The sequence below is a fragment of the Solanum stenotomum genome, chromosome 4 (genome assembly GCF_019186545.1).
Source record: "Solanum stenotomum isolate F172 chromosome 4, ASM1918654v1, whole genome shotgun sequence".
NCBI classification, from domain to species: Eukaryota; Viridiplantae; Streptophyta; class Magnoliopsida; order Solanales; family Solanaceae; genus Solanum; species Solanum stenotomum.
The window spans coordinates 56737478-56761167 of record NC_064285.1 but is presented as its reverse complement, the minus strand read 5'-3'; the positions used below and the strand labels follow the sequence as shown (position 1 = coordinate 56761167).

Here is a 23690-nt window from a genome sequence, read left to right as displayed (position 1 = left end):
TGTCTATGGGTAGTACCGCCCATTTTGAGGAAGATAAGAAAGAGCTAGCAAGAGATGTGTATAGACTTGCACACTTAGGAGTCCGACTAATGGATTACATAGAAGGAGAAGTAGTGGTGATGAATGAGGCTGAATCATCTTTAATGTCTGAAGTTAAAGAGAAGCAAGACCAAGATCCCATTTTGCTTGAATTAAAGGCAAATGTTCATAAGCAAAAAGTAATGGCTTTTGAACAAGGGGGAGATGGTGTATTGAGGTATCAAGGTAGATTGTGTGTACCAAGGGTGGATGAACTCCAAGAAAGGATCATGGCTCCAGATATTCCATTCATCCAGGGTCCACAAAGATGTATCGCGACTTGAGAGAAGTCTATTGGTGGAGTAGTATGAAGAAGGGCATTGCAGAATTTGTTGCTAAGTGTCCAAATTGCCAACAAGTTAAAGTAGAGCACCGAAGGCCCGGTGGTATGGATCAGAATATAGAACTTCCAGAATGGAAATTGGAGATGATCAATATGAATTTCATCATAGGCTTACCAAGGTCTCGCAGGCAACATGATTCTATTTGGGTGATTGTTGATAGAATGACAAAATCATCCTATTTTCTGTCGGTAAAGACTACCCATTCAGTAGAGGACTATGCCAAGTTGTATATTCAAGAATTAGTTAGACTTCATGGAGTTACGGTCTCCATTATTTCAAATAGAGGTGCGCAATTTATTGCAGAGTTTTGGAAGTCATTCCAAAGAGGCTTGGGTTCAAAGGTGAACTTAAGTACTGCTTTTCATCCTCAGACAGATAGGCAAGCAGAGCGCACTATTCAAACCTTAGAGTTAATGTTGAGGGCTGGTGTGATTGATTTCAAAGGTAATTGGGATGATCACTTACCTCTTACTGAGTTCGCTTACAACAATAGTTACTACTCTAGCATCCAAATGGCTCTTTATAAAGCTCTTTATGGGAGAAGATGCAGATCTCCCATTGGATGGTTTGAAGTTGGTGAATATGGGTTGATAGGACCAGATTTAGTTCATCAAGCTATGGAGAAGGTGAAAGTGATTGAAGAAAGGTTGAAAACAGCGCAGAGTCGTTAGAAATTCTACACTAATGTTAAGAGAAGGAAGTTAGAGTTTGAAGTAGATGATTGGGTCTACTTGAAAGTATCACCCATGAAGGGTGTTATGAGATTTGGTAAGAAGGGGAAGCTTAGTCCCCGGTATATTAGTCCTTACAGAATATCCAAGAGGATCGTAATGTAGCTTATGAGTTGGAGCTACCCCAAGAGTTAGCAGTGGTTCATCCGGTATTTCACATTTCCATATTGAATAAGTGCATGGGAGATCCTTCATTTATAATACCAACTGAAGATATTGGGATCAATGATAGCTTATTTTATGAAGATATTCTGGTTCAGATTCTAGATCACCAAGTTCGCAAGTTGAGAAGAGGTAGCATCGGTCAAAGTTCTTTGGAGGAACCAGTTTGTTGGGAAGGTTACTTGGGAAGCTGAAGAAGATATGAAGAAGAGATATCCACGTCTCTTCTAATCCGGAGAAGTTCCAGAGCAAGGTACTAATTCTCTTCTTAGTACTCTTTAATTTATAAGTTAGCATATTGTAATTGCATTGCTTGTTGGGTGTTTAAGCTGAATGTTAAATGTTACACCCTTAGCTTATTAAGAGTAATCTCATTTGAGGACGAATGTTCCCAAGGGGGAGATATTGTAACACCTCGCTATTTGCAAGAACTAGAAAGAGATAGAATTAGAAAGAGTTGCTTTGGGAAAGAATGAAAATTTGGAAAATTTTCTCAAGTTATGTTAAGTTTGAGTTTTTGGTCAACTTCAAACGACCATAACTCCTAGAACAAAATGATTTAGGTGTTCTTCCAGATATCTTAGGAAAGATCTTGTAATAATCTTTCCAACGCCGTCGAGTTTACTCAATTCCGAGTCGTATGAGTGAGATATGTCCATTTGAAGTTGGGCGGTTCAAATAAGGAAAGTCTAATCCGGATTTTGGAAGGGTAGTTTGGTCTTTTCCTTACCAAATTATTTTATTTAATTTTTAGGAGTTTATATGGGGTCTAATCAGAATTAGACCAGTATAGAAAAGTTGAAGTTCACGCTAGGGCTTAGAAAAAAGAGAAGAGAGGAGAAGAAGCAAGAATCGTCAAGTTCCTCAAGAATCGCTTATGGATTTCATCAAGGGGTGATCCCTACGAGGTATGTGAGATCACATAGCTTTGGGTTAGTTCACCCACACGCCAATCATGATTTATTTCAGCAAATTTATGTAATTGATGGGTTTTGTTGAAGTTCTATTGAGTTCTTGATTCGTTGAAATTGTTGAGGAGTTGTTGATCCAAATTCGTGATTTTAGGGTGTGAATTTGAATAGAATCTTGCATATATTGATGGTATAGTTGATTCTAAGTGTTTGGGGAAAGAACTAAGTTGAAATAGGGGGTTTAGAGATGAAAATGAAGGAGAAAGGTCGGAGTGCACCTGGGCATGGGCATGGGGCGCCGCCCCTCTTAGAGGCCCAAGAAGGGGCCGCTAAAGTTTGGGCTCTGGGGCGCCACGCTAGCCAGAACGTCCCACCCCAGCCTCTGGAGTTTTAAGGCTGGCACCCCGCGCCTCTCAGAGCGCCATGGACGCCAGTTCTTCCTATTTTTCCCCCATCTTAACGTACTAGTTCCTTAGCAACGTACCTATGTTTTCTAGTTGATTCCAACACTCTAAGGTACGTCTAAACATCATGAAATCATCCATAAACATGAGATCATGAACCTTGAATCCATAATCCAATTCAACGAAAGTTAAGATCAAAGTCAAGAGAAGTAAGAGTCAAGTCAAGAAAGGTTCTTAGAGTTTTCCAAAAGTCTTTTCCAAATGTTTGAACTTTGTTTTAAGACTTAAAGTTCAAGTTGAGTAAAGAGTAAAGAGTAAAGTGTAAAGATTGAAGTTCATTTCTTCAAAAGTATATGGGGAATATGTATTCCCAAAGAGTTTAAAATGTTTTCACATTTAAACAAGAGAAGGAAATCTTGATTTCCAAAGAGCCTTTAAGCTAGTTTTCAAAAAAGAGTAAACGCTTTCACAATTATGCAAGAGGGGAAACTTTGATCTCCAAGATAGCCTTTGAGTTAAGTTTTTGAGCAATTATCTCAAATCACAGAAAGAAGTATGTTTTTAAACATAAGAGCTAATATCATATTTTGGGAGTACTATTGAGCATCGATATGGGGGAGAGTTCAGAAAACTCCCAGCCCCCATAAATCATGTAGCCATCATGGGTAGAAAGGGGTCATACTGTTTAGATGATTCCTTTAGTGCTTTTTAGCATAGACTAGTAGATCCACTTAGTAGTCAGGTTTTATACCCTCGGCAAGGTATAAGACGACCTTGGCAGCGTGAGGCAAAATGTTGTATCATTACAATAGCTCTTAAGTGATGGTTGTTGGTTAGAGAAACTTCCACAACAGTATTATTTTGTATTATTATATACATCTCAGAGTTTTATTGTATCTTTGCATACACATCAGAGTTACTATTGTATTCCTAAATACACAAAGTTGATATCCATGTTTTAAAAGCTTTTCTTTATATTGCATTTATATTATTACTTTATATTGAAATAAGTTCAGTTCAGTTGAGGCCAGGTTTGTTCTTTCAGTTTCTTTCAAGCTTATGTCTTGTTTTAGAATTCCCCTCGCATACTTGTACATTCTATGTACTGATGTAATTTGGCCTGCATATTTTAATGATGCAAACACAGGAAACCAGGATCAGCATCCAGCACATCATTGATTCTAGTTGAGTTCCAGAGTTGTTGGTGAGCCTCCTTGCTTCCGGAGGATCCCTTTACATTGCTTTAGTACTTTAGTTGTTAAGATAATCAGGGGTCTTGTCCCGACATCCCTCTTTGTTTTAGAGTCTTCATAGATAGGCAGTCAGTTAGTCATTTGTCTTTACATTGTTATTGTCTTATGTTCAGATTTGAGTTGCCACTTTGGCTAAGTTAAATGTTTATTTCTAAAACACTATGAGTTTAGTTTGAGACAATTGATTATCTTGCATTTGAGTTCTTTTCTTAATGCTTAAAGTCTTTCGCTGAATAAGTAAGCCAGACCAAGGGTTTGCTTGGGGCCAGCAATAGTTCTCGAGTGTCAGTCCCGCCCAGGGTGTAGGCANCTATGAGTTTAGTTTGAGACAATTGATTATCTTGCATTTGAGTTCTTTTCTTAATGCTTAAAGTCTTCCGCTGAGTGAGTAAGCCAGACCAAGGGTTTGCTTGGGGCTAGCAATAGTTCTCGAGTGTCAGTCCCGCCCAGGGTGTAGGCACGGGGAGTGACATTCTACAACTGAAGTAGAGTATATTGTTGCTACTGAAGCTGGCAAAGAGATGGTATGGCTGAAACGATATCTTCAAGAACTTAGATTTCATCAGAACGAGTATGTCGTCCATTGTTACAGTCAAAGTACAATAGATTTGAGCAAGAACACCATGTATCATGCAAGTACAAAGCATATCGATGTGAAATATCATTGGATTCGGGAAAAGATAGAGGACGGATCTATACAGGTAATGGAAATCCATACTAGTGAAAACCCTTCAAATATGCTGACTAAGGTGGTATCGAGAGACAAGTTCAAATTATGCAAAGAACTTGTCAGCATGCACTCAAGCTAGAAACTTAGAGTTACCTCCTTCAAGTGAATAGGTTTGGATGGGGGGATCGTGGGGTCAATCCCCATGTTCCAAACTTGACAAATCTTACAATGTCAAAGGTTGGCAAGATTTGGAAGAAATTGGATATACATGTGCCAATTTCCTTGGCCGATTTTTTCTGCTTTCCTTGAAGTCAAATGTTGGTAAGCTATGCAGAAGAAAAATAAATTTTTTTCTGTAGCATATTTGGAGGCTACTGCATTTGTCCGCTATGATAATTCATGTTTGATTTGTTAGTCTTGCTTGATAGGAAAAGAGAGATGGCTATTAACTCACATTTTTAAAGAAATTATGCATCATTCTTGGCTACCAATTATCATTTCATAGACAAACTAATTTCAAGAAAAAAAAAGTGATTTAGTGTGTTCCAACTGAAGGAAACCTGGACATTCAATGAATAAGTGTTACAAAATCATTGGTGTAACGCCCCAAAAATTTTTAAGTTAAGACCCAGATCATTCTTTATTTGTGAATAAGATTGTACCGGGTGATTCTCGAATTGCACATATGTGTAAAGGTCAATTCATTAGTGTGGGAATGATTTTGGATGTCAATTAAGTTCCCTAGAATCTCCTAGCACAAAGTTGAGTTGAAACTTTCCTTACAGATTAAGTTTTGATGTAAGATTCTACTTGGGTCAACTTCAAACGATCATATCTCTTAGAATATAAAGATTTATGTGACCCATAACCTATCAAATTAAAGGTATTTGAATCTTCTTTCCAACACCACCAATTTTGTAACAATCCAAGTTTCGAGTAAAAACTTATGACTATCTTAGTAATCTACTACGGTAAAAGTGACGAATTAGCCAACGAAAAAACAATGAAAAGGGTCATTTTTAATCTTTTTACCTCTACAAAAACCCTAAACGAATTTCTTGACTAATTATAGACCCAAAACAATCAGATTTTCATCTCTTAATCCATCATTCTCTTCTCTCTCATACCCTAAGGCAATACCCTAAGGAAAAATCAAAGTAGAAGACTCTATTCAAGATTCTTTCAATCTTTTACAAGATTCTTCTTCAAGGTAAGTCTTTCTCCAAGAATTTCATTCTTTCCAACTCAAATTCCTCCATACAATTATGAATCACTAATGAAAATCATAATTCTTAGCCATAGAGATTTCAAGAAACTAATTCAAGAATCTTAAGAAAGATTTTTCTTGATTGTTCTCCTTCAAGCTAGGGTTTCAGGGATTCTAATCAAGTTCTTCTTCAAGAACCTTGTTCTTTCAGGTATGTAAGGCTATCATAGTGTTGGACTAGTTCATCCTCACGCCCTATATCTACTTTAAAATCAGTAAAAGAGTAATCTAGGATTCTATCCCTAGATTTGAATATTCTTGAGATGAGTTGATTTTGAGTTCTTGAGTTCCTGATTCTTTTTGATATTTTTTTCCTAATTATTGAATTGCTATACGTTATTCATTGAGATTCTTGAGTTCATTCGTTCATGTTTATATTTCATCATGAACCCTATGCATTGAGTATTCTTGAGATGAGTAGTATCGTTGAGTTCTAAGTTCTTGAGTTCTGAATATTGAGTTTTATATATTGTTATTGAGATCCTTGAGTTGATTCATTCATGTCCATAATTCCAAATGAAACCTATGAAGTGAGTACTCTTGAGAGGAGTAGTATCGTTGAGTACTGAGTTTCGAGTTCTTGAGTTCTGAGTACTAAGTTTCCATATTGCTATTAAGATCCCTGAGTTGAGTCGTTCATGTCCATAATTTCGCATGAATCCTATGAATTGAGTTATAAATCTTGAGAAGCTTTTTAAAGCCAAGACTTGAGTCTTAAATAGAATTTTTGAGAAAGTAAAGATGAGTTTTGAGAAGAAAAAAAAGTTTCTAAAACATGATTAGTATGACAATCGAGTATGTCATCAATGTTTAAGCAGTATGATATCTAGATATACCATCAATGTTTATGCAGTATGACTTCTCGAGTCATCAATGATCATATCACAATATGATTTTGATATATTTTTTAGAAAGAGTTTTTATGTATGAATTGAGTAAGAGTATAAGGGAAGTAAGTATTTCTCAAGGTATCAATTTTTACATTGATAAAAGAGAAACTTTGATTTCTAACTGAGTTATGAGTTCAAAGATATTTCAAGAGCACTTACCTCTTTTAAGAGGATCTTTTGAGAAATTATCTCAAATTGAGGAAGAACTATGTTTTTTAGACATATGAGCATGAGTTATGTATATTATTAGGAGTAGTATTGAGCACCGATATGGGGATGAGTTCAGACAACTCAAAATCTTCATAAACCGTGTATGCCAACATGGGTAAAGGATCATACTTTTTAGATGATTTCTTATTGCTTTTAAGCATAGCTTAGTGGATCCACTTAGTTGAGGATGTCCTATACTCCGGCAAGGTATAGGACCGTTCTGGTAGCATGGGCGAGACGTTGTATCATCACGTCGCTCATAGTGATGGTTGTCGGTTATAGAATCTCTCAAATAAAGTTAAAAGTGTATTTTGATTATATCACTTAATATGTTGAGTTCAGAAATGAGTAAGTATTTATGTAAAGATTTAGTGATTTCTCTCATTTATTTCTTTACATTTAGTTGAGTGTGTATATATATATATATATATATTGTATTCTTTTCATTCAGTTATTTGTTATTCAGCTATATTACATAATCGTACATTCAATGTACCGATGTTATTCGACCTGCATCTTTTAATGATGCAAATACATGTTCTTAGGATCCTCAACAAGAGTCTGTTGAGATCACTTCATCTGCTCGTCAACTTTTGAGTAAGACCTCCTTGCTTCTGGAGGACTTCAGTTTTATGAGTTGTTAGTATTAGTAACATTTTGAGGAGTCGTGGGTCTTGTCCCGACACTCATCTTTGTATAGTAAAGGCTTCATAGATAGACAGTTTTGAGAGTCTTTCAGTTTCAGATGTTTTATTTAAACTTATGTTTCATACTCAATATATTCAACAAAGTTTTGAGATTTAGTAACCTATTTTTAAACGTTTCTTTCAATTTGATGTTTATGTATGCTTGAGTTAGTCTTCCGCTTGTAGACATCCAGGATGAGGGTTCGCTTGGGGACCAACAATGGTTCTCGAGTGCCGGTCATGTCCAGGGTATAGGCTCGGATCGTGACAATTGGATTTCCTGCAAATTTTAAGTTCATTAGAGCCAAAAAGACGCAAGGAAATGTGAGAAGCAATGCTAGTTTTACGATAACACTCAAGATATGACAGACATTGTTTCTACAGTTTATCAACTTACTCAAGATCAATTTTCTCAGCTACTTTATCAAGTCAAGAATATCTCACCTGAGCCTTTAGATTCAGATGTTCATGCTAATTGTGTTAGGTAACAATACTTTTCACCCTTCTATTTCTTGTCTTGTATCTATCAATCCAAACTTCCTTTTTCTATAAGTGAAATGAAAATGAAATCTATCTTTGAGCTCATACACAGACACTTGGGGACCCTATAAATCTCCTACTTACAATAGTACTAAATATGTTTTTTTAAAAACTATTGTATATATTTTAGTGGAGGGACATGGACATATCTTTTGAAAATCAAGAGCAATGCATTCTTTATGCTTCAAAATTTTCTTGTCATGGTTGAAAGACACTATAACACTAAAGTAAGAAAAATGCGTCATGGTTGAAAGACACTTTAACACTAAAGTAAGAAAAATGCTCTTGAGTTAGCAAGAAGTAATTTAGCAACAAATTTCTTTAATTCTAACGGAATTATCCACCAAACTTCTTGTGTTCCTACCCCACAACAAAATGGTGTAGTTGAGAGAAAGCATAGGCACCTCTAGAGCTCTTTTATTTCAATCTCATTTGCCTATTTAGCTTTGGGGTGAGTTGTCTATTGACTGCCACATTCTTGATTAAAGATTTCCTGTTTGAGTGTTGTGAAATTCTACCCCTTCCTCTATAGTATCAAAACTGTGTCAACTTTACGCGTCTGTCAATGAATTTTGTCTTAAAAGTTTGTATCTTTAGTTGCATATTAGATACAACATACCTCATCATTTTTCTCAAGCTGATATATTGTGCCTGATCTGTTCAGAACAATGTTCCCTGCAAGAATATGTATATATTATCCTACGAGTCTATGAAAATTTTACCTACAAAGACATGCCAATGCTCATCAGAAGTTCCAAACACAAGATATAAGAAGTGTAATTTTGTCACAATTTCAATATCTGCGGAGTTGCACTAAGAGAATGTGAACAATGAACTTTCTAAACACTTCAGACGAAGACAATGAGTATTTATAGGTTATAATTTATAGCAACAAACAAACAGTACTCAAACTTAGAAGAGCAACATTGCTTCTAAGAATCGATACAAATAAATACAGATGAAGAATCAAATGTGATACAACTGATTATTACAACAATGGGTCCAGTCAGAATCTGCAGATGAAACTAAACCACCACCTTCAGTCTGTATGGACTCTGCACACGAATTAGCTTCTGGAAGAGGAGATCTTAACTTTCCATTCCAAGAAAGCTCGTGTTTGTACTCTACAAATTCAGGAGACTGAGAACCACTCTCTGGTAAAAGATCATTTTCTTCATGGGGACTGGATTCAACACCAACATTTGTCTTTGCATTAGTGTAACAGTAGCCCCCATTCTCATCATCTGATAAACATCTGCAGCAATCTAAATCATCAATCTCAAGAGTCTGACTCACTATCCCATCTCTCCATGAGATTCTCATTTGAGATTGTGACACATTTTCTAATGAGGAGTCAGACACCCAAGAAGCACTATTAAACTTAAAATGCAGATTAGGCGGATTTAAAGCTGACGGTTGAGTCATAGGTGATAAACTTGTTTTGTGAAGAAAATCTGCCACTGAATCAAGTTCATCCCCAAGGTTGTCTCGATGATCACCTGGATGTAACCATGAAAAGCCACCACACTTGCCTGAGCTCAAATCGGATTTGGGGGTTTGAATTACATTCCCACTGCTCAAAGAAGCCGTAGAGCAGGGAGAATTCTCTCTAACAAGACTGCACGAACATTTCCACTCATCTGGGACCTTCACATCATGACTACAAGATATATCCAGGGGATAAGATGGAAACAAAGTCCTCCCCATCTCGTCAGACGATGGATCTTTAAGTTTAGTACTTTCAGGAGAGACCAAAACAATCGGAGCTTTTCCACCAGTTCGTGTTTCATCCGTATTTACACTATTACAGTAATTAGCTCTGTTATGTACTGAATCAGAAGTACTCCCAGAACATATTGAAGTTGAATACGGCAACTCAGACATGACAAATCCATTCAACATCCTAAATTCATTAACAGATTCACCCTCACAACAGACGTCATTATTCTCACGGCAAGGAGATAAAAGCCAATGCATAGAAGCCAATGCAGGCAAAGGAATCAAAGAATCTCTACTAGACTTGTTAAGTACCTCATTCCTTCCAGCCCCCTCACACTTTCTATCCAATGAGCCACTGGCTTTTTCGCAATCTGACGAATCAATTAAGTTTCCTATAGTGAGAACACCTCTAGGCCTACACTTCCTTTTATCAGTAACACCAGAGAGAACATGGCCAGCAGCATAACAAGGTGTTGCAGCTGAAACCAGCCCAGTGGATAGCCCACATTGTATTTCAGGTGACACTGAAGCCTCAATGGGAGGTGTTTTTGTAGTATTACTAGTTGTATTTGAGTTCTCTACATTACAAGTATGATCTAAAGTTGCACAATCAATACCAGAACCAGATGCTAATTTACCAAGAGGTGTACAATTCTCAAAACTAGTCAAATTACAATCAAAATCCAAAAGCTGAATTTGCTCACCTGAGCCTTTTCCTTCCACCTTTTGCTTCAAACTCTTGGGTTTAACACCCAGTCTAACCGACCCATATGACGATTTCTTCACAGGATTGCTCAGATTTGACTTTCGGGAGATGGGTTTCTTCCCAGATAGAAAAGGAAGGTTCTTTTTGGGTTTTTGCGTAATGGGTCTTGGTAAATCATTCTCGTTGGTGGATTTAGATCTTAAACGTGTAGATTTAGGCACTGGATTTGAATTTCTCGAAGAAACTTTCAGTGTTCTGTGTAAATGCGTACTAGAAGAAGAATATGATGAGGAAGAAGACGAAGACGAAGACGAAGAAGAAGAATTTGAAGAGATGAGAAAAGGAAGACGACCTCTTGGAGCTTCAATGGTGCTACTCTTGCTTTTACATCTGGGAATAACATTCAGATCTTGCAAAGGGCTTCTCTTTTCATAACTCCATTTCTTATCCTTGAGCTTTTTCTCCATTTTCTGATTTTGCAGTAGAGAAAATAGCTGCTAATGTGAAGATTGCGATCTGTATGAAGTAGTAAGATAGGGCAACAGATTGCAATGGCTGCGGTTTGTGTACTCTCTGTATGGCTATGAAAATGGTGGATTTCAAACTCCGAAAAAGAGGATTTGTTCTTTTCTGTAACGTCTACTATGCTTTTGTCAGTTTGTGACCACTGCCTTTTGGACTGGCCCATATATTTCCTGGGCTGGACTCTCGAAGCTTAGTTATTAGGAAAAATGCGTCATAAAATTCAAAATAATTACATGTTCATACTCAAATTCAAAGTAATTCAAGAAATACATATTCCTTCATAAATAATTACACTTCATATCCCTTTCATTAAGGCTGATAATTTTGGTTTAACTGATACTAAATCAATATTATATATTGTATTGGTATCATTAAGACTGATAATTTCATTTAATTTGATACTAGATCAGTATATATATATATATATATATATGCTTAAGTCATATGCGGCCCCTTAAAGTTATTTGTATATTTCACTTAAACACTTCAACTAGAGGTTGTTCCTATTGAACACCTCTACCGTTCAAAACGTGTACCTATTAAATACTTTTTGATGACATGTCATTATAAGTGTAATACAATTGTAAGTACGCGCGTGAAGCCAGATTCTTTTTTTGCTAACAATAAAAAATGGACATATCAACATAAGAAAATTCATAATCTGAACATAATTTTTTTTTTAAAAAAAAAAAACCCAGTTGTCTTCTCCAACTCATCTTCCCCAATTGAAAGTCTCAATTCAAAATACTTGAACCTCGTAGGCCAAATTCCTTTGCGACCATTCTTCCACACGCCCCTTTCCCATATAATCCTTCATTCTTTCTTTCTAGCATCATTCCGCTATCATCAATATCATCATCGTTGTTCACTTCATCGGAAAAACATCAATGAAATAAATAACCAGTAAAAAGAGTTTACTGTTAAAGATTTTCATTTGAGTTGTGAAGAGAAATTCATCAAAAATAAAATCAAATTGAGTCAAAAACAATTCCGACTAAACTCCATTTTTTCCAATAAAACTAATATGAATTTGAAGTTGTTTTCTTATATAATTAAGAATGGAAAGGAAAAAAGGTGGAATAAGGATGGTTATCGGAGTGTACACAATTTTAATTGTCGATCGCTGTGCGTGTGTTCAGGCAAAACAAAATAATAGGGAAGGACGGAAGTCGGGGGTGGGTGGGTTGTTCTGGCAATGAAGAAAAAAGAGGAAGAAAGGTTTTTTTTTTTTGCTGAAAACATACTTTTTATTTTATTTTAATTTCTAATTTATTTTTAAATTGTTATTATGGGACAATGCCACGTGTCTTTTTTTGATTAGTTACAATGCCACGCCAGCCGCAAGTGTATAACACACCATTTTTATTTTTAGTTGATTGTTAAAAAATATTCAATAGGTATTTTTTTTTTTTACTAAAAAAGGTGTTCAATTGGAACAAGCCTAAGATAAAGTGTTCAAGTGAAATATACGGACAACTTTAAGGGGCCGCAGATGACTTAAGCCTATATATATATATATATATATATATATATACATACTAGCTTTTCGACACATGTGTTGCACGTGATTACCAACTCAGAAAATATATATTATAGTAAATAATATTGCTTATTTAAGTGAAGATTTGAATAATAAACTTTGCACAAAATAATATTGCAGATTCTTTTGTGAATGTTCAATGTGAATCGTCATATATATCTCTTATTCACGCGAAACTATGAAGATGGTTAATGAAAAATTTTATTAGTTAAATGCAATAATGCATATATTTATTTCAATTTGATGAGGTTCAATCATGCAATTAGTCGTACCTCAATATTATTACCTTATAGACGATATTTGTTGTGTATTTTTCTTGTCATCTAACCAGATGTATTTTGCACGTGTATTCTACGTTAAACTGTTTAGATGTCATATGAACATGTGAATAGAACAATTACATTTTAAATTTTAGAACTAATTGTTGTATATTAATTTCTTTTATAAGTTATAACATAATACATGACGTTCTTGTTGTTAGCTCTCATATTAGACTTCTCAATTGACTGTATACATAAACCAAATATAGTTATTTGACTGTCCATAGTTAACTGACAAGGATTTCTTTTGCTTTACCAAAAAAACTAAAAATTAAAATTAAAGAATATATTCTATCTGTGAAATCATATATATAATCACATGTTTATCTTACACCCAACAAATATATAGTTCATGTTCTTATAATCGATTTTACATTTATTCAATCAAGCACGATTCATCTCAGAAAAAATAACAGCATCGTCTTATCACATATATAGGGGCGGTGTAATAATATGAAAAATTATTGGTCAAAAGTTAATACAAGAAAAGATGAAAGATAGAAATAATTAATGTAATAACTATGAGAATTCATAATATTATAACTAAAGATGTTAAAGAGTGTGAATAACCTTTGCAATAATTAGTAATAACTAAGAAAATTTATAATGTTATAAATAAATGATTAATGTGCAATAAATGTATTTATAATAAATTTTATATGTACATAAATAAATAGGACTTTTAATTAATGTTACTATTTTTTCTTATAGTTATTAGATTTTAATTTAGTGTAGGGACAGATAAAAATGTTTATTCCATATTACTGAATATAAAATTTATTTTGTAATTGATAATTTTTTGAATGATTCATATATATTCACATATTTTCACTCTTGAGAAGTTTAATAATTTTGAAAAAAGATGTTCAGAAGCATATATTTACATCACAAGAGAAATTGTTAACAAAAATAAATGAATTTAGACTACATCATGTTAACTTCATATATTGAAACATTACATACTAATATATATATTATGCAAAAAATAATTATTATATCATCAAAATTATTTTCCTCAAGTACTCGAGGTTATGAAATTTACCTTCTTAGGATAGAACGATTTACTTAATCAGAATAGTGGTACCTCATATTCCGCTAAACTTTGAACTCACTCAACGACAATAAATCACACAAAAAATTTTAAAATGCAAGAAGAAGAGTAGGAGATTAAAAAAATTGTGGTTCAAAAATTAAAGGAAGCCCCTCTATTTATAGTCAACAAAGACTAGTATGAACAAGTGTTTTTTAAGTCTTATCTGAAAAGTCATTACCTTTCCGAGAAGTCACAAACCTTTGGAAAAGTCACAACATATTGAAAAATTCACGACTCTTTGGAAAAGTCACAACGCACCGAAAAATCACAACCCTTTGAAAAAAGTCACAACTTATCGGAAAATTCACAACTCATCAACAAAGTGACTTTTCCTAGAAGTCACAACCCTTTGGAAAAGTCACAACTTATAGAAAAAGTCACAACTCTTTGGAAAAGTCACAACTCATCGAAAAATCACAACCCTTTGAAAGAAGTCACAACTTATCGTAAAAGTCACAACTCATCGAAAAAGTCACAACTCATCGAAAAAGTCACAACCTAAGTTAGGGATATTATAGTAATTTAACATTCAAGTAAGGAGTCCATGCTTTTAAGATAACATATATATATATACACACACACTCTTATTGACTAATGAGTAATTTTTGAACAAGAAACTTTGATGATACCAATACAACATATATATATTGATTTCGTATCAATTAAGCGAAACTATCATCCTTAATGATACAAATACAGTATATGATACTGATTTAGTATCAGTTAAGAGAAATTATCAGTCTTAATGATATCAATACAGTATATGATACTGATTTAGTATCAGTTAAGTGAAATTAGTTGGGGTATGTAGTGTAATTATTTAGTAGGATATGAATATAAAAGGGTATAGGTTTGTAATTATTTTGCTTTTATGGGTATTTGCTTAGTTTCCCCTATATTTATTTGGGAAAAATTGTGAATTATAGCAAACTATTAATTCAAAATAAATGTTATAGTTACAGTTTCATTTAATTTTAATTCTTAGCAAACACATTGTCATTCTCACCTCTCTCCCCTGAATCTCGCTCGCCTCAATTCTCCCCCTCGCCTCTCTCACTTTTATATAATCACAAATGTATAAATTGTGTTGGTGTTTGTATAAAGCAAGAGAGATTGTGTATACAAATACAAATACATATCTCTCCGTCCTATACACTTATAATAATACCAATACAAATCTTCCTCTACCCAGTTCTCTTTTATTTTTTTTTTTCTCTCTCGCTTTATACAAATACAAATTATACAAATACAATGTACAATTTGTGTTTATATAAAGTGAGAGATATTTGATAAATAAATACAAATATTTTAACTCGATTCAATCATATACAAATTCAAATTTTATGCAATTATATAAACACAATCATTGATACATATACATAGTAGTTACATATATATAATTATCTAGTTGATATACATATACAATTCACCTCTCTCCACTCTGTGTCTTCTCTCGCTCGCCTCTCTTCTTTCTCTCTCCTAATATTGCTCGTCACTCTAGTCTAACACAAAGAACATATACATCTACAAACACAGTTTTCGTAGACACAAACACCTTATTTATACAAATCGTTGTGATTTATACAAATTAGATGCTCCATAGCAAACATAGGGCGCAAATAGCAAAATCGTAGTTATAGAGCACTAATATGATTTTTATGATTGCTATTCCTAAAATTACTCTTATTTATTTTAGTTATTAGAAAAATAAGAGAAAATTTCATAAATAACGATAGTTTAGATCATAATTTTTATTAGTAGTTATAGTTTATCTAATTTTGATTTACAACAATTGTTTTGAAATTTATTGTATTAGTGATATAGCTTTCTGAAATTTGTGTTGTATATGATACAACTTTCTGAAATTCGTGGTGTATCACTAATAAAATAATGAGAAAAATATATATTTCCCCTTGAACTTGTCCCAAAAAATTAGTTACACACTTAAACTATCATAACGATCTATTACACACATTTACTACTTAAAAGTGAATTTATTTACTCCTTAAAACTGACGTGGCAAAATAATAAAAAATAAATAAAATACTAGCGCGTTAGAAAAAATTAAAGTTAAAAAAAAAATCAAAATCTTCCTTCCCAACCCATTACCCTTTAAAAAAATAATTAAAAAATCAAAATCTTCCTTCCCCACCCATTACCCTTCTTCTTCATTCTTTAATTTTCATCACAACCTCGAAGATTCACAACAACGAGAGTGTAGTACTGGTGTTGTTGGTTGTGGTTATTTGTTGGTTGTTCAGATCTGGAAGTGTGGAGCTCTTTGGAACTTCATCGGAGCCATGACTGAAGCTTTGAGCTCGCCAACACACCTGCAAAAAAAATCAAAAGAATAAAATTGCAAAGGGATAAGATAATGAGGTCTGATTTGGTGTTTTTTGGTGATTGATTTGAATTTTAAGTGGTTGTTTTGTGGTGGTTTAGGTGATTGTTTTGTGGCTAATGGTTTGTCGGATAAGAACAACGAATGGAGGTAGGCTTATGGTGGTGATGAGTTGGTTGTTCTTGCCGGAGAAGACAAAGAAAATCGTGATATAAATCAAATGAATGATTTTACCGATAAGATTAGAGATAAAGTGGGTGGAATTTAGTGATAAAGAATATATAATTATTAGAGAATTTTATGAATTAATTAGTGTTAAATAGAGTTAACAAAAAGAAAGTTAATTAATAAAGAAAACAAAACAAAAAGAATATAAGAAATTATAAAATCTGACGTGGCACTGACGTAGTGCTTATGTAGCAGCGAATGTAATACACTGCATGTTGTGAGAGTGGTGTTACACGTCTCAGGGTGGTATTAAATTCAGTTTTAAATAGTAAAGGTGTGTAATAGGTCGTCATAATAGTTTAAGCGTGTAACTAATTTTTCAGGACAAGTTTAAGAAGGAATTTATGTCTTTTCCCTAAAATAATTCACTATGTATTAGTAATATAATAATTTGTAGCATCTGTTGGCTCAATTTGATTGGATAGACTATCTATTCGCTCAATATAGTTGTACCAACACTTGTATGAACCATTTATACACATTATTAAATGTAGACATCTTTTGTTTTGATTGTATTTTAGTTAATGTATCATTGTTGACTGTTGAAATAAAGGTATGGTTGAACTCATCATACACATGCATCATCATAAAAAAGTAGTCTAATTGTATCAACATATACACTTATTATTGATTGTTGAAATAAGGGTATGGTCTAACATGTTATTGAAGAGTCAAATTATTATTAGTGTTATTCTTGTAAAAAAATTATATTTGATAATGTCGATGTTGTATCAAATTTGAAAATATGAGGTGGTGTATATATTGTTGTGGTCATCAAATGTAGTAATTGTCGGGTTGATATTGTTGTTATGGTTATGGTACGGAGGAGGTACGGTTATATACATATTACTTGTAAGGTTGCTAGTTCGCATACATACATATTCATGCATTTTGTGCATAATATAAATATCATAATGATTTTATTGGACCGAATAGTGTTTTGCATACACTTCGATACCCTGATGGTTTTATTGGTCTGCATAGTGACGTCGCTCAAATTATACGCTTAATTATAATTAAAGCAATCAATTGTTAAAATATAGTAACCTAACTAGGTTGAGTTCAAATTCCATGAAAAGTGATGTTGGAGATCTTTATAATTTTCTATTGAAATTCTTATTGTCAATTACTATTGGGAATTGGGGTTTTTAAAGTGAATTATTAACTATTGTGAATTATTTTAACTACTCAAACTTTAATCAATAATAAAAGACGAACTAGTGTTACAGTTCTTAGATATAGAAAGTCAACTATATAATTTACTATTAACTTATTCATATGTGTTCATTGTGCAAAACTGATGAATCGATAAGTCTCATAATGCGTCGCATCCCAATTAGAGAATGTCACCCTGCCAACACTTGTGTGTCGAATTAATTTTCTCATTCATCTAAAGCCTCAGGTTAGCTATTATATCTCTAACTCAAGCTATTAGATGGAAGCTGGTAGTTTCAAATCCTTGTTAATGGTCATTTTCTTAATCTTAACCTCTTTTGTCAAGCAGTCAAAATGTGAGCAAATTATTAATGTCTGCAATCATTTTAAAAAAATATTTACAAAAGAAACTTAAACTACAATGATCACCCATGGATAAGAAGATTTTAATTTAATCATCTCTACTCTAAGTTTTATAACCCTAGTTATGAGTTTAGCTATTCATAACTAATAGTAAATAGTAATTATTATAATTTAAACTACTATAGAACATTAATATAGAAGAAAGTAAATAACATCTTCGATTAATATAACTTTTGTAAGATAATTTTGTCCGTATCATAATAATTTACTAAGAAACTAATTAAACTCTAAAAATTGAAGAATAATGAATCTCTAAGCTATGAGTAACCCCAACTTCTATGACTAGTTTATAATACTTAGAAATAGTTCGTTCCCCTTAGAAATAGTTCATAACCCTTAAAATATCATCTTGATGACATATATATAACAATAGAATCGAAATTTTAATTTTGCTTGAAATATATTTTGACTTTGGTCAACTTCAGTCCAATAATAAGAGTGTCGCGATGTGGGCTCTATCTCCAAGTTTGCTTCCTTCTTCGTGTGTCACAAAATTATCAAGTCTATAAATCGCTGGTTTAGAACATGTGTAATGTAAGGCCCAACGCAGGGTATGCCACCTCGCACTGCAGATTCCTCTGTTGTAGTTCTTTTGGCTGTATTAATGTCCAGGATACTTTGTTTTGCGTTCCAATTCATCCTTTGGATCTTTTCTTGTTGTTTTGACCTAAAATCATCCTAATCATAACTAGTAGCTCATTACACAACAATATTCAATAAACAAATTGATATTCATAAGATCATAATCAAAATTTAGCTAAATCATGGGTAATATATTGTATTTGTATGAATAAATACACCCAGATTACCTCCCACACTTAGAGATTTTTTTTGTCCTTGAACAACTCATCATATCCTTTATAGACCCTATATCACATTAGTGTCAATCAAATAATGTTATTCACAAATTTGATTTACATAGATAGTTCAATTGTAATATGTTATTTACTCATTGCAACATCTTTCAAACTCAAGACTTTTCATGCAAACATCATTACTTCTAGATTGACTCTTCACTAAAATGCAATTACTATAGTCATTAGATTACTAGTTATAACTATCAAGTGCCCTCATTATCAAATAATTGTCTTTCTTTTCCACTCATCATATATAGATAATCAACAAGGACATGGGCAAATCAAATTTTTTCACTCTCACAAGAAAATTCAGGAAATATATCATAGGCTTGCCAATAGTGTATTATAAATTCAATTAAAGCATTGAAGTGTAAGATCAAAGAACTTTTTTAGGTTGTAACATCGGCTAAGGGTAGTGACTACTCTTCCCTATGCACTTTAAGATGCTGACAAAATCAATAAAGCTCCTTTTAATTTCTCACTTCGCCTTACTTTCAACTTGCTATATTATTTTTTTCAACTTTTCTTTAGATTTTGTCTCTTCTTCAACTACTTAGTTTTTACAAGGATGTTTTCACTTTTTTTCTTTTCTTTCTCATACTTCTCTAATTTTTATAGTCAAATCATATAGAATTTTCTTTTCTTTTCATCCTTTACTTACAACAAGCATTAGATAATTTAACACTTGGGCACTATTTTCTACTTTCTCTTTACCACATAATCATAATTCTCTAAGTCGTTTCATCTCTTTTTTCTATCTCCCTTATATTTTTATAAGTCTTTCAACTCAAAGTGCATTAAGGAGTTTTAGATCAAATTTTTTTAGGGTAATCAACAAAGGGGAACTATGCTACATAATGTGGCTATACAATGAAATAGGTTATAGACTAAAAAAGAATTAACTAAGAAATATGTTTAAGCATGTATCACAATATAGTAAAAAAATAGAGGCTTAAACAAGAAAATATCTTGATACATCCAACCAATTAAAACTATATTAAATTTTTACACACATAGGACAGGTTCTAGATGTTTCAACAAAACGTAGCTTCTCTCGAAATCTGACGTCGGGATAGCCACAAATGAGGATCAATCTTTCCCTAAATCTTACATCAGGAAAATCCATCGCACTATGAGAACTAGAGTCGTCTTGGAAAGGGCTTAGAACCTACTTTTACCACAATTAACCTAATTTTGATACTATATAGGTTTCTGAAAGTCAAAACCCAGCTTGAAGGGTTATAATCCAAGCCAAGCCTAAGTCAAAAGGCTAGTAATGCCAAAGTAAACAAGTATAGCCCTCATGGCTATCAAAACAAAGATAACCAAGATAGATGCCAAGATAGGGCAACACAGTTCAATGAACTCCAAAGGGTAGTGTCATAGGTCTCAACTATCAAACTATGCTACAACAAGGGTACACCGGTTCGAAACTACACTGAATAGTTTTTAAGACAAATGGGCTATAAGGGATAAATTCTAACTCACACGCATAGATTGGTTCCTGATCTCCAATTCAATAGCATCAGTGGTAAGTCCTCATTCTTCGAGGATGAGTGACGTGTTATCTTTTCATTTTCAGTCTTTAGTTTCAGTTTTTGCTAGATTTAGCTGGGGCATGTCCCAGCATCTCTAGTCAGTTAGAGGCTTTATTTAAGACATAGTTAGATTTAGTTTTAGCTTCGGAGTTTGATATTTCAGTTGTCATTAAACTCTCAGTTTATTTTATTTAGATAGTAATGGGTATTCCCCATCATTTCAGTTAATTATGGTTTAAGATTCTGCGCAGTATTTTCTTTAGTCAGTTCATATAGTATGCTTATGATATGCCATCTCGCGGTTATCTTGGGGTCACTTGTGATCCTAGGTCCCGTGTCCGCGTCCTGGGGTAGCCTCAGGGCGTGACAAACTTGATATTAGAGCATTAGGATCAAGTGTCCTAGGATGTCTGAAAAGACGCACTAAGTAGAGCCCTTTTTATGGGTGTGAAGTGCACCACATCTAATGAGAGGGAGGTTACAAAGTGTTTAGTAAAACTTCACTTTCTTGATATTCTTATTTTGCGTTGGTATGATCTCTCTATAATCCAGTGTTGTGCATTTTTAGATCATGCCTTCTCATAGAGCTTACCCTAGGAATGCTAATGCATGCAACACTAACGCAACTCCTCCAGTCCCAGATCAGGAAGTTTCGAATGCAGAGTTTCGGAATGCCATTCAGCTTTTGGCTCAGAGTGTGACCAACCAGAACAATCAACAGGCCCCAGTTCCTCCTAATACTAGTGTTGGGTCAGCTGCAGCTAGAATTTGGGATTTTGTTAGGATGAACCCACCTTAGTTTCTAGGGTCGTAGGTTCGTCTGGATCCCCAAAACTTCATTGATGAGGTTAAGAAAATCTTTGGAGTGATGCAAGTGACTGGATATTATAGGGTAGAGTTGGGATCCTACCAGCTCAAGGATGTAGCTCACATCTGGTTTACTCAATGGAAAGAAACCAGGGGTACGAATGTCGTTCCTATCACTTGGGAGTGTTTTAGTGAGACTTTCCTGGACAGGTTCTTCCCAGGAGAGTTAAGGGAGGCAAAAGCTTAGGAGTTCATGAATTTGAGGCAAGGTAGCATGTCAGTCCAAGAGTACGGACTCAAGTTCACCCAACTCTCCAGGTATGCTCCTCATATGGTTGTTGATCCTAGGGCACAAATGAATAAGTTTCTGTATAGAGTGTCAGACTTAGTGGAAACAAAGTGCATAAATACTATGTTGCCAGAAAAATATGAACATCTTTAGGCTTATGACCCATACTCACCAGGTTGAGGGAGATAAGCTTAAGGAACATGCTAAGGATAATAAGAAGGCTAGGACAAACAACTATGAGTATTCTCAGCAGAAATTGAGTGGTGGAAATCGCTCTCAGTTCCAGTAGAAATCTTCAGCTCCAGCACCTTCATTAGCTAGTGTTCCATCTTCCAGGTTTTGACAGGATCAGAAAGGTAGGGTATCAGGCTCTAAGNTTTGTTAGGATGAACCCACCTTAGTTTCTAGGGTCGTAGGTTCGTCTGGATCCCCAAAACTTCATTGATGAGGTTAAGAAAATCTTTGGAGTGATGCAAATGACTGGATATTATAGGGTAGAGTTGGGATCCTACCAGCTCAATGATGTAGCTCACATCTGGTTTACTCAATGGAAAGAAAACAGGGGTACGAATGTCGTTCCTATCACTTGGGAGTGTTTTAGTGAGACTTTCCTGGACAGGTTCTTCCCAGGAGGGTTAAGGGAGGCAAAAGCTTAAGAGTTCATGAATTTGAGGCAAGGTAGCATGTCAGTTCAAGAGTACGGACTCAAGTTCACCCAACTCTCCAGGTATGCTCCTCATATGGTTGTTGATCCAAGGGCACAAATGAATAAGTTTTTGTATAGAGTGTCAGACTTAGTGGAAACAAAGTGCATAAATGCTATGTTGCCAGAAAAATATGAACATCTCTAGGCTTATGACCCATACTCACCAGGTTGAGGGAGATAAGCTTAGGGAACATGCTAAGGATAATAAGAAGGCTAGGACAAACAACTATGAGTATTCTCAGCAGAAATTGAGTGGTGGAAATCACTCTCAGTTCCAGTAGAAATCTTCAGCTCCAGCACCTTCATCAGCTAGTGTTCCATCTTCCAGGTTTCGACAGGATCAGAAAGGTAGGGTATCAGGCTCTAAGTCTCAGGGGAGTGCTTCAGGCACCAGAACCTACCCACTTTTCCAAAGTGTGGTAAGAACCATCCGAGCGAGTGTCTTGCAGGAAAGGAAGGATGTTTCGGGCGTAGTAAGTCTGGTCACAGGTTGACAGATTGTCCTTTTTCTAAATAGGGTCAAGGAGGCAACAAAGGTAGGGCTCAGTCTACAAATTCAGCAGCACCAGCAGGTCGCCCGACTCAGCAGGGTAACTCATCTAGTACAGGTGGCGGATAGTGCCAGAACAAGTTGTATGCTCTCTAGGCTAGCCAGGACCAAAAATATTCTCCTGATGTGGTCACTGGTACGTTACGAGTCTTTAACTTATATATTTATGCCTTGTTAGATCCAGGGGCTACTCTTTCCTTTATAACTCCTTATATAGCAGTCGATTTCAGTGTTAGTCCAGAAACTCTTTCAAAATCCTTCTCAGTCTCTACACTAGCTGGTGACCCAGTTATAGCTACACGGGTATACAAAAATTGCCCTATCACAGTCTCTCAAAAAGTCACCCCAAAGGATTTTGTAGAGTTAAAAATAGCAGACTTTGATATCATTCTAGGCATGGACTAGTTACATTCCTATTATGCCTCAGTCGACTGTAGAACTAGGATCGTTCAATTTCAGTTTCCAAATGAACCAATCTTATAATGGAAGGGTAGTAGCTTAGCGCCTATAGGTCGTTTCATTTCTTACCTTAAGGCCAAAAAGATGATCTCTAAGGGTTATCTCTATCATCTAGTTCGGGTTAAGGATTCAAGCTTCGGAACCCCAACTCTTAAGTCAGTTCCTGTAGTTAATGAGTTTCCAGAAGTGTTTCCAGAAGATCTTCCCGGAGTTTCTCCCGAAAGGGAAATCGACTTTGGAATTGATCTTTTTCCAAATACCCAGCCTATTTCTATTCCTCCTTACAGA

At 34.5% G+C, this 23690-nt stretch overlaps 1 protein-coding gene across 1 annotated transcript; it reads right to left on the bottom strand.

Annotated features, from left to right (window-relative positions):
• Positions 1-8970: 8970 nt before the first annotated feature.
• LOC125862700 (probable GPI-anchored adhesin-like protein PGA55) lies at positions 8971-11191 on the bottom strand. Its single transcript, XM_049542824.1, has one exon. It carries the CDS (start codon positions 11036-11038, stop codon positions 9113-9115), a length of 1926 nt encoding a protein of 641 aa, XP_049398781.1. The 5' UTR covers positions 11039-11191; the 3' UTR covers positions 8971-9112.
• Positions 11192-23690: the final 12499 nt, after the last annotated feature.

What these genes read in the sequence shown, in the direction of transcription:
- LOC125862700 (XM_049542824.1), bottom strand. Translation starts at nt 11,038, where the DNA reads ATGGAGAAAAAGCTCAAGGATAAGAAATGGAGTTATGAAAAGAGAAGC.